General features: G+C 46.8%; 1 protein-coding gene across 1 annotated transcript in view; it reads left to right on the forward strand.

Moving 5' to 3' along the window:
- Positions 1-230: 230 nt before the first annotated feature.
- SSC4D (scavenger receptor cysteine rich family member with 4 domains) overlaps positions 231-12895 on the forward strand; it is a 109512-nt gene continuing 96847 nt past the window's right edge. The window contains exon 1 of the mRNA XM_063957167.1: positions 231-409. Within this exon, the coding sequence (XP_063813237.1) occupies positions 259-409 (151 nt within the window). The 5' untranslated portion in view covers positions 231-258. The remainder of the gene's footprint in view (positions 410-12895) is intronic.

Consider the following 12895-nt stretch of genomic DNA (forward strand, 5'->3'; position numbering starts at 1 on the left):
GAATCATGCACCATCCCAAAAAGCAAGGTCTCAAAATTGGAACTAGCCTATAACACACTGTTGGGTGGGTTGTATGGAATTTTATTTAATTTTTTATTTTTTTCATAAAATGTCCCACAATGAAATACCAAATGCTCTAGTTTCCTAGTGTTCGCATCATATACTCTTGTTTAAGCCCTTACATGAAAAACAAATAATATGATTAATGTTTGGATTTTTTTTTCTTCAGGTGTGGGGACTTCTCCCAGAATTTGGGAGATGAATGATTACTGGTATTATAATATGACAGCAGAGATGAAAGGAAGTCCCTACTCCTTGTTTGAGCATCGAATATTGAGACCAGTTCTTTGGATGCTGACTGCTTACCTTGTCCCTACTACATTTATTCTTCTTGTAGTCTGCCCAGCAGGTGAGTTTTTTAAGTTATTATACACTGTTCTATAAAACCGGGTGCTTAATACACATTCTGGACTGGGAGATACTGTTTAATGCTGAATGCCAAAAACTTTGATTGGACGTGTATACACACAATTACTTACAAGCATTTCTCGTTCTTTCATCATCATCATCATCATCAAAGTTATTTAGAAAGCACTGCAAGTTTACAATGCAGGAAACAATTATATTAAACACAATAAAACAAAACATAAAACACATGAAGGAACAAGTCATGTGAAAACAGTTGTGCGTAAACACAGGAAGTGAGTAAACAATATATACAGTATGTATGTTGTTGCACGTATATGTTAACATTTATTCACAGAAAGCCTGGGACTGAAACTGTAGTGGCAGTGGGAGGATGTAATGAGTGCAGGTGAGAGGCACAGACTTTGGCAGAGTGGTGGTGTTGAGTTGGGAGATATTTTCAATGGAAGTGGTGTACGTTAGCAGAAGTATAGTTATCAGATAAGCTCCTCCTGCTGGCTAATGAGAATATTATTAAGTAAATTAATACAGGTCAACAGAGATGATGAGGTATACGGACACAATATATAGATTTGGGTATCAGTGCATAGGGATAATTCTGAAATTCAGATAAACATATTCATTTCCCAATGGTGGTGGTATAGGTAGAGATTAGCAGAAGGCCTAGTACCAAGTCTTGTGGTACACCAGCTCATAGAAAAATCAGAGAGGAGGTGGAATCAGAAAACTGAGGACTAAAGGAGTGGTTTAATAAGTAGGATGAGAACTAGTATAGTACAGTGTTTGGAAAGGCTTAGGCAATGTAGTGTTTATGTGAGGAGTCAACAGTGCCAAATGCAAGAGGTCCTGATGTATCCATAATGGCCTTTAACAGTGATAAAATCATTGACCATAGTAAGTTCAGTACATCTGGAGTGTTTGGAACGAAAGCCTAACTGAAGAGGGTCCAATAAGTTGTGTTATGAAAGAAACTGTGTGAAGTAAGTTTAAGCAAAAAGTTTGGAGGGCATGGGAATTGAGATATTGGGGCGACAAACTGTGGGACAGTTTGGGTCAGAATTTGGTTGGCTGGCACTTTATCTCCAGCCACTTTGTCTCCAAGGCTTAGTACATATCCTCCTCGGTCCCCTGCGACAGGTCAGGAGAAGTTGGTTAGAGAAAGCAGTTTAAAGGCACAAGAACAATGCGGTTAATCATTAGGGATGTTGAAATCACACATAATGATGGAGGGGATGTCAGAATATAAGAATTGGGAGATCCAGGCAGAAAATATGTTAAAGGCCTTGTTGTTATGATCCAGACAGTGGCGGAACTAGCGAGCGGTGGGCCCAGGTGCGACAAAATGCTTTGCCCCCCCCCCCCTCTCATCCCATCCAAGTCCACCCCCTCACCCCTGGAGAGGATCTGGTGAGGGGGACCTGCTCAGGGCCAGAGAAATGGATACCTAGCAACAGTGCCGTAACTAGACATTTTAGCACCGTGTGCAATAAACAGCATCGGAGCCCCACCCCTGCATGCAAAACAGGGGCAGTGCGCGCCGTAGGAGCGTGCAAAAATACATAGGGGCGTGGCTTCATGGGGAAGGGGTGTGGCCACAAAATAATACCAATTCATAAAACGGTGCACAATAGTCTCCATTATTCAAATTACGCCGCACAGTAGCATCACTACACCAGGTAGAGACCCTTTTACACCTTACGGCGGACAGATTCCCCTTTTTACACATTACGGCAGACAGCATCCCCCTTTTTACACATTACGGCAGATAGCATCCCCCTTTTTACACATTACGGCAGACAGCATCCCCCTTTTTACACATAACGGCAGACAGCGTCCCCTTTTTACACATAACGGCAGACAGCGTGCCCTTGTTACACATAACGGCAGACAGCATGCCTTTTTACACATTACGGCAGACAGTGTCCCCCTTTTTACACATAACGGCAGACAGCATCCCCCTTTTTACACATTACGGCAGACAGCGTCCCCCTTTTACACATAACAGCAGACAGCGTGCCCTTGTTACACATAACGGCAGACAGCGTGCCTTTTTACACATTACGTCAGACAGCGTGCCCTTGTTACCCATAACGGCAGACAGCGTGCCCTTGTTACACATAACGGCAGACAGCGTGCCTTTTTACACATTACGGCAGACAGCCCCCCCAGCCACAACATGCGCCCCCTGCAAATAATCGATCGTATATTGAGGTGTCATGAAATAACCAACGTTTCAGGGCCCATGTGACAAGCTCTAGGACAAATAGGCAGATTTGAGCATAATGAACATCTGTGCACATGTGCATTCTGGGTGTATAACTGAACTATACCATAATGCACAGACCTATTTTACCCCTCCCCCCCCCACAAACACACACACACACACACACACACACACACACACACACACACACACACACACACACACACACACACACACACACAAAAGTTAGCAACCACAATGTACTCTGCTGCTTTGATGGATTAATTCACCTGCTTTTATGGCTCTTATTGGCAGGGCTAGGAAGCCCGTTGAATCTTCTCTCCAGCACTAGGGATCCTGCCTGGAATGATGACATCCCCTCCCCACAGGCACGCGAATCGCGGGTAAAATGCCTCGAGTGGGCGGAGCCTAATGCCGCAAGCTACGACCGTGACCCGTGATCCAAAAAAAATCTTTTAAGTTAATCAGGTTTTTTTTTTGAGTACGCGTGCGCCAGTGAGAGGGAGAGCAGCAGCAGCGCCTCAACCTATAACACAGCGCTGCTGCGGCTCCCTCCTCCTCCTTCCAACCCGTGTCCGCTGCCTGCGCTGCTCTCCTCTCCTGTCCGGGCGGCTGTGTGCTGCGGGCAGCGGTTGCCCGCAGCACACAGCGGCATGTAATGAGTCAGTTTGACTCATTAGATGCTTTGGGCCCCTGGACAGTGGCGGGCCCCAGTGCAACGCACTGGTTGCACTGGCGGTAGTTCCGCCTCTGGATCCAGGTGAATGAGAGATCACAGCAACTCGAAGAGAGAAAATGCAGATAGCAGGGGCGGATCCAGAAAAAAATTACAGTGAGGGCACCATAAGTGGTTTGGCTATGAAGGAGGGGTGGAGTTAGAAATGGAGTTGATGTGACCAGGTTTCAGTGGGTGTTACCAATTGTGTGAGGGGGTGTGGTCAAGTGCTCAATGTGAGTATCGAGTGTGTCTATGGTCGAAATGAACTGCTGGAGGGGGTACAGGTCCACGGTTATTTCTTATACCTTATGGGGGTCATTCCGACCCGTTCACACGCTGCTGGTTTTTGCAGCTGTGCGAACGGGTCGGAACTGCACATGCACGGCGAACGCAATGCGCAGGCGCATCATTACCCAGCGACGGCCGTCGCTGGGCAACGACAAGAACATCAAAGAAAGTGATTGCAGCGGCGATCGCATGAAGATTGACAGCACAAAGGCGTTCCGGGGCGGCAACTCAATTCAAGGCCTCCTCTGTCCTCATTGTAGAAGTGAATTCCGATCCCCAGCAGCCGCTGTCACCCACTCCCCCACACCATTCAACCTCTCCCCAGCAGCAGTCAGTCTCCCCTTCTGAGCAGCAGTTTAGCTTCCAGCTACTGGCCCTTCTGCCTTCTTCCTCCAATACACAGTCACAGTACTGCACAGCTCCTTGCTTCTCCCTCCCCAGCAGCACCAGGCCTCTGCTCTGTCCATTCCAGCACTCCTCCTCACCACTTGCGACCCCCCACCTCAGCAGCAGGCTCCTAATTTCCTGGACCTTCTACCCTCACAATAGTCACCCAGCAAAAGACAGCTCACCAGCAGAAAGCAGGGACAGGCTGGGTGCGCTGTCCCTCGCTGGCGGCGCCGGTGGCTGCTGTCCCAGACCCTTGCGCTGTGTACAGGTGGGCTGCTGGTCGCACTGGTGCACTGTTCCTCAGCGCTGCGGGCCCGCGGCTGCTGGTCACCCCGGTGCGCTGTGTGACTGGCTGGGTGAGCTGTTGCCGGGGTGCTATCCCTCAGCGGCAGTGCGCTGTCCCTCAGTGGCGGCGGTCTGAATCTGGGAAGTTCCTCTTCCTGCTCGGCTCCTCTGCACTGAATGCATGTCACATTTCTCCAGGGAGCCAATCAGGAGGAGGAACACACTGGCCTGGCAATGCAGGAAGGCGTGGAGCTGGAGCAGAGCAGCAGCATCTGACAGGGGAGGGACATCACCTCATGCCGGGTGGGTGCGTCGAGTGCGCAGTAAAAAAACAATTTAAAAAATCAATTAAAAATGACGGGGGGCCACTGGCAGATAGCATGTACTTTACTTCAAAAGATGGGAACGTAAGTGGTTGAACAGTTGATAAGGCAGTGTCTGATTGTGTAAGCCATGTTTTTGTTCTTGCCAGAGGCTAAGTTTGTGTGAGAGGAAGAGATCATGGATAGATGTTCATTTGTTACAGGCTGAGCATGCATTCAGTCGGGCACGTGTAAAGGATTTAGAAAGTGATAGGAGACAGGTGATGTGTTTTAAGTGGGGTACTCACGGGAGAGATGTGTGCTGAGCGATCTTAACACAGACCGCTCAGCACACATCTCACCCCGCTCAGCACAGCGTGATGTGCTGAGCGAGGGGGAAAGCCGACGGGGGGCCGCTCACTTCACACAACGGTGAAGTGAGCGACCCGCTAGATTGAGCCTGCATGCAGGCTCAATCTAGCATCGGCGATAGCGATGTGCGGGGCCGCGCATCGCTATCGCTGGGGGGCATACACACGGCAGATCCATGCTTAAAATCTAAGCAATCTAGCAAGATTGCTTAGATTTTAAGCACGGATCTCTCCGTGTGTACCCCCCTTTAGCTTTTACTGGATTTCTGTAGTGTCCCGAATCTAAATAATATGCATGGGAGATTTGAGGATTTGTCAAAACGAAAGATTATAAAAAAGATCATTGTAAAATTTATGAGCTTTTATTTTTTTGGTAACAGTTTGAAGATATTACAGTTAAGGAATTAAGGGGGACATGTACTAAGCAATGATAAAAGTGGAAAAGTGAGCCAGTAGAGAAGTTGCCCATGGCAACCAATCAGCTGCTCTGTATACTTTTATAGTATGAAAATTATTAATGTTACGTCAATGCTGATTGGTTAGCATGGGCAACTTCTCCACTGGCTCACTTCTCCACTTTTATCTCTCCGTAATACATATTCCCCTAAGAGCCTAATTCAGACCTGATCGCAGCAGCAGTTAGATTTGGGTGGGTTATATTGTTTCTGTGCAGGGTAAATACTGGCTGCTTTATTGTTACACTGCAATTTAGATTTCAGTTTGAACACACCCCACCCAAATCTAACTCTCTCTGCACATGTTATATCTGGCCCCCCCCCCCCCCCCTTGCACATGGTTTTGGCCATTAGAGAAAAAGTTTGCTGCTGCCATCAGATCTGAATTAGGCCCTAAGATAGGAAAAGAGTTTCTGAGTGTTTGTTAGCATGGATTGTAATAGTGAGGAGACAATATGGATAAAGGGGTGTAAAGCAGGCGGCTTAAGTGATATTGCCATTTGAACAATAATCCCATAGAATAATAGCATGAAAAATAGATCAGTATGCATTGTGAGCTTTCATTGAGGTTAGCACTTTGTTTCCCGAATCTGGTCCTCATTCATCCCCAACAGCTCATGTTTTCAGGATTTCTTTATTTATGTACAAGTGATGTACTGAGTCAGTAATTATCCTGTTTCCACAGATAGAAATCCTGAAAACATGAGCTGTTGGGGGTGCGTGAGGACTGGATTTGGGAAACTCTGGGTTAGAGAATATGTGGCAAGGGAATAAGGCAAACAAGCAAAGTAAGTAATAAGTAGAGCAATTGGTCCTTTGTAGGCTGCATTGTGCAGCCAGAGACATGCAGAATCTGGATATAACAGCTGGAGATTCTTATATGTAATGCTCACTGCTCATAATTCTACCCGCATTGTGTGGCTGGAACTAAGGGACTGATTCAGAGGCGGATCCAATGTCAATGTTGTACGCAGTGGAGCAGGTCGTCCTGCCCATTTACAACAATGGTCTTACTATGACAGCAGGATTTATGCTATGAGAGGGGATTTATTCGCAAGTAGCTTCATAGTCAGGGACCATTTGTGGCAGGGTGGCTACAAAAATGCAGACATGATGCGTCCACTTGGGGATCATGTAACTACTGCCTGCAACAGCGATCCTGCATGCAGTCAAACTGGCGTCTCAGTTCTGTCGGCCAGTCTGCATGGCCATATGGCATACCTCCCATCATTGTCTTAAGAAACGGGACTCCGGGCATGCCGAAGGCGCCCCTGTCCATATAAGGGGCAAAGCCTTATCGGGAAGGGGCGTAAACTCATGGCAAACCACCGCTGACATCACTGTAGGTGTATGCCCAGTACTCCCCAGGATGCTGGGCTACTCCCAGGCTCTCGCCCTACACTATGAATAATGTGCACATCGCATGGCTATTCACACACTTATCTGCATAGAGCAGCGGTGACAGTGCCCCCCTCCCCCTACAAGTGGGACAGTTGGGAGGTATGATATCGATACTCAGAAGGTCAGTTATCGACTGATGTGCTACTGATGTTGTGTCTTCAAGCGGCAGATCTGAGACGTTGGGACCTCAGTACAGATCACGGTGGCTGAGACATTTGCAGATTTTCACACAGCCACTGCGTACAAATTCTCAGCTGCAAAGGCTTATGCGTACAACTGTAAATCAGGCCCTACAGACGGAATCACGTTAATCGTGGCTCCATCTGTGCCTGGACGCGCGCGCCTACCGCTGCATCTGGGGTGCGCGCTTGTCCTTGACACGCACGCGCACAATTCACTAGAATGAGAGCGTCTCTGTGTGCTCCCAGTGTGACTAGTCATGCCGGAAGCGCTCACATGCAATGGAGCCACACTAGATGAGTGCGGCTCCATCTGTATATGTGAATATTCGCCCATATGCCAAGTTGTCTGCATCTATGAAACTGCACCTACTATCCATACACTTGGCTTCATAGCTATCATCATTATAAGTGTGCGCCTGCACAGCTTTATCTCTGCGTATGCACAACCCAGCATACTTTAGCTCGCATTTCAGTCTTCACGCCCCGATGTTGCCACCTATGAAAATCTGCATTGGCCCCTTAGTGATAATATCACAATTGCTTCTTCCCCTAGAATACTATATAATGAGGCTTATTACTGAAAACAGGCTACATTATGGGTTGAATGCCTGTACAAGTGCTGGGATTACTGGGAGCTCTTATAGTACACCATCAGGCGAGTGGTATAATAATGCTTTATACATAACTTTTAATTATGCTGTTTCAAATTCAAGACAAGCAATATAATAATCATACATAAACAAATGGACAAACCAACATACAATGCACGGAATTGTGAAGCGGCTATGATATTTAGAAAGTATTCAGAGGAAATATCCTCTGCCAGCTGATAAATGTTAGTGCAAAGAGAGAAATCTAAGAGAAGTGTGGTGATATGGTAGGGGATGAAGTGTCCCGATCTTGTAGGCAAAATTTGTGTAGCACAATAGACAAAGATGTGTGACTGAGCTGACTAGTAATCAAGCCACAGGTGAAATGCTCATCTGTCTACCCTACCTCTGCACAACGGGATCCCGACCTTTTCATGATCCCCTTATCCTGACTGTGTTGTATTATGTGTATAAAGGCATTACTAATGTATAGCTTTATGTGTATACGGTGCTCTACAGTGTGGCATAACGTATAAAAAGGGCACTACTATGTAGTCTAATGTGAATAAAGAGCAATATGGTGTGGTGTAATGTGAATAAGGAGCAATTCAGTGTGATGTAATGGGAATAAGGGGCACTACTGTGAGGAGTAACGTTAATAAGGTAAAGTGGTACTGCTGTGTGAAATAATGTGAATAAGGGACACTATCGCATGATAAAATGTGAATAAAGTTGCAGTACTGTGTGATGTAATTTAAATTGGGGGTACTATTGTGTGGCAATGTCCCTTCCCAGCAAGAATACACACCTTTTTGAGCTGTGTGCTGAATGTGCGCACTGTTCCTATTTAAAATATAGGGGGTAGGAGCACCAAAATGAGGACTGTTGTGGGTGAGGGGTGATGGTGCTGGGAAAGGGTTGCAGGGTCAGAGGCGGAACTAGCGGCGGTGCTAGGGGGCACCAGCCAAAATCTTGCCTAAGTGTTCTGATATCGCTGACATTGTTGCTTCATTTTTAGAACAGTCAGTATTGTACATATGTGTATACACAAATGTTTTTTTTCTAATTCAGAAATTATTATCAAGAATAGGCATTATATAGTAGCCTTATTAAAATATAATGCCTAAGTTTGATAATAATTCCCAAAGGGAAGGCTGGAGTTGCTATCACTGCTGTTTACATAGAAGCAGCAGCATTAGCACTAATATGGTAATGCAGAAGGAGACGTTACGCCCAGTGGCGCTGAGGGGGCGGGAGCGGGTACAAATTACCCAGGCACGGACTGCTGGAGGGGCTGGGAGGGCCCGGGTCTACTAACTCCCCCCCCACCCTGACTATACCTGTGCTGTTGCTCTCTAGTGGCCAGCGTCATCTTCCCAAATAACAATGGGAAGATGGCCCTGTTCGGGGAGGATGGACCCGCTTCTAGATCAAGTAGAGTAGAAATCAGGTGTCCTCCCCTGAGCCCCTCTTGCCCCCCATGTTAAAAAAGCGCCCCCCTTGCTGAGCGCGCAGGGCCGCTTCATGGGCCCGCAATTATTTTATTATTAAAATATTTTTATATCAAGGGAATAGTCACGCCCTTACTCCCTGTTCATCCTTACTCAGCAAGAGCACCACCATACAAACAAATACTCACCTGATTTCTTAGGTATGTATGGTGGGATATTGGGGGGGGTCATTCCTAGTTGATCGCACGCTAGCTATTTTTTGCAGCGCTGCGATCAGGTCAAAACTCGGCAAAACTGCACATGCGTATGCACCGCAATGCGCAGGCTCGTCATACGGGTACAAAGCGGATCGGTGCTGGGCGATGGATTTAATGAAGAATCCATTTGCACAGCCGATCGCAAGGAGATTGACAGGAAGAAGGCGTTTATGGGTGTCTACTGACCATTTTCTGGGAGTATTTGGAAAAACGCAGGCGTGTCCAAGCGTTTGCAGGGCGGGTGTCTGACGTCAATTCCGGGTCCAAAAAGACTGAAGTGATCGCAAGGGCTGAGTAAGTCCAGAGCTACTCAGAAACTGCACAAAATGTTTTCGTCCCGCTCGGTTGCACATGCGTTCGCACACTTGCAAAGCGAAAATACACTCCCCCGTGGGCGGTGACTATCTGATTGCTGCTCTGCAAAAAATAGCTAGCGAGCGATCAACTCGGAATGAGGGCCATTGTTTGATATTTGACTTCTTTGACTTTGAACTTATTGCTTTGGCCTTGTGCAGATATTATACCCTTTTTGTATACAAATGCTTGGATTAAGCAGATAAAATCACTAACCACATGGAGAAATAAAAGACTTAGACATGGAGAAATATAATTTCTGAGGAATTGTGAATACAGAGATGCAAAGAAGTTGCAGATTAGAATATGTCATACTTGCTACACCCCATAATGTTCCAATCTCCGGAATGGTCACCCAGACTAAAGCTGGGTACACACTGGAGCTATGTCGCTCCAAAAGTCGCTAGTGTCCTGTGTTATGTTAATGAAGGACGGATCATGGTTGCTCCGTCCTTCATTAAAGTCACCCCAATGTGTAGGGGCAATTTGGGCTGATGGGTATTTATTCCTATGTCAGAACGAATCCACGTTGCGCCAGTGTGTACCCAGCCTAACAAAATACTTTCCACCCAATAGGCAACAAAAGGTCTTGATGGCATGATGTACAGCAAGTCTTTATGCCCAGTACCCCCCACCCGCATGGTGCACAAGGGCGCATTGAAATAACAGATTTTGGCCCAGATTTTTCAAGCCTTGGAGAGTGATAAATTGCACGGTGATAAAGTACCAACCAATCAGCTCCTATAACATGGCAGTTAGGAACTGGTTGGTTGGTACTTTAGCACTGTGCAATTTATCACTCTCCAATAAATCTGGGCCTTTGATTGAGCTCAGATGTGTTTCAAGCAGAGAAATTGTAGATCAGACTGAGCTTCATAAGTCTGATCTCCAAACAAAGGGCCTAATTCAGACCTGATCGCTCCTCTGTGAATTTGCAGAGGTGTGCGATCGGATAGTCGCCGCCCGGCCAGAGTGAAATTCCACCCCATGCGAAAAGCTTTGCAAACGCCAGGCAGCTGCAACTCACTCATTATCTAATGATTTTTCCAGTCTGTGCGTAGCCCAGGACTTACTCCTACAGTGCGATACAAACAGGCTGATCGGGCCGGAGCTGACGTCACACACCATCCCTGAAAATGCTTGGGAACGCCTGCATTTTTTCTGACACTCCCAGAAAATGGGCAGTTACCACCCCCAAACGCCCGCTTCCTGTCAATCTGCATACGCCTAGCGATAAAAAAAGACGCAGTATTTTCCCTGAATTTGGCATCGTGTCTGCGCATTACAATCCGTACGCATGTGCAGCATGCGATCAGGTCTGAATTAGGCCCAAAGTTGAATTAACATTTTTGCATTATGCTGGTTTTAATTAACTGCAACAAAACCCTGTGATGGCAAGGTAGGGACCTATGGGGATATATAGTAAATACTCACTGACAGAATATTGAAACATTGCCTTGAACTTTTTTATTTATAATGAATTATTAGAAACTCAAGGTATGACAAGAAAATGGAGTGGCAGAACTATAAAATACAGATGTGTCATTATATACTGTGGCTTCACTCGTGCCAAACAGCCCCTCTCCGCACACCAGGTTCCCGTGCAACTTGGCCTTGACCGTCTTTCTCGTTACAAATGTGCATCTTAATTACAACTGTAAAAACAACTGGGAGCGGCAAAGTTATTGTTAGACACTGATCAATCTGATGTGCGATTGAGTCTGAATATGTGTAAAAAGAGCTCTGACGCGAGGGCCATGACTTTTCTCCTTCAAAGTTGTGTTGTGCTTCATCTGCGACTTTGTACTTGGGTAAAACCAATTCCTGCCTGGTTAATGTAACAGCCCAGCGTCTCTAGTACACTGCGTGTGGCTTTTCACTGCATCTGCAATGCATATAAGATGCAGAATTTAGACTAGTGTTTGTAGAGTGTCTCAGTCTTGCGCAGTATGGCGTAAAGACACTAGGTTTATGAGGACACAGCTGTTAGAAGAACTGGTTGATGCAGTGTACAAGGAGGGGAAATGTGGAGAGGAAAGGACAGAGGGGTGATGTGAAGGGGACAAGAGACAGGATCCAAGGGTTGGGCAGGTTCGTACTGCAGATCATAGGTGACTGGTTGACCTTGATAATATTATATAAAAAAAAACCTCAGACAGTAGAATGTGGGCAGGATGCCCCCAAAGTGTGGTACCCTTGAAGAGCGACACCTCATGCCACACTTGCTGTGTTGCACACTGACCTTGAAAGCATACATGCCGACATCCTGGCTGATCTCTCCAGCTCAGCAGGGGAGCGGGGCAGGGCTATGATGTGCATAGGAGGCGTGACAGAGGCGGAGAATTAGCAGAATGGGGGTGGGGTTATCACGGGACATAGTTTAAGCCACGCCCCATGCTCTGTAATGCTGCGATTACCAGCATTATACAGCAGGGGACGTGGCTATGACAAGAATCGCGTCATCGACTGCCCAGACCACCCACTTTGCTCACTAAGTGGGCGGCTGGGTGGGGGGACCTGAAAAATCGGGAGACTTGCCTGCTCTTCCGGGGGGCCGGGAGGGTCACCTGATTTTCGGGAGCCTCCCACCCATTCCAAGAGAGTAGGCAAGTATGCTTGACAGTCCGTTGCACAACTCTCTTAAGGGGGGTACACACTAAGAGATCCGTGCTTAATTTCTAAGCAACCTGACTAGACTTAGAAATTAGGCACGGATCTCTCCGTGTGTATGGCCCATAGCGATAGCGATGCACGGCCCCGCGCGTCGCTATCGCCAGTGCTAGATTGGCCTGCATGCAGACACAATCTAGTCAGATTGCTCACTTCACTGCTGAGTGAAGTGCCGCCCCCCCCCCCCCCCCCCCCTTGCTCATCACACATCGCGCTGAGCGTGGGGAGAGTACACATCTCCATGTGTGTACCCCCCTTTACTCTTCCTTATCTCCCTAATTAGTTTAGTGTCTGGTGGCCCAGGCTAACAACAAGAGGAGAACAGTTTGGTGTCAGCCCACATCAGGGACACACTAAGTAACGTTGAGCTTTGCTACAAATATAAATGTATGGGTAAAAACAAGTTTAATTATGTCTCTTGTTTATCTATTGTTTATCTACTCGGTGCATTTTTCAGACTTGTCCCTGTAAAACCAGTCTGCAGCTATGATCTGGCGGAAAGTATACATACTGTAATTAAAACATCACTTT

This window comes from Pseudophryne corroboree, chromosome 2 (assembly GCF_028390025.1).
Source record: "Pseudophryne corroboree isolate aPseCor3 chromosome 2, aPseCor3.hap2, whole genome shotgun sequence".
Lineage (NCBI taxonomy): Eukaryota > Metazoa > Chordata > Amphibia > Anura > Myobatrachidae > Pseudophryne > Pseudophryne corroboree.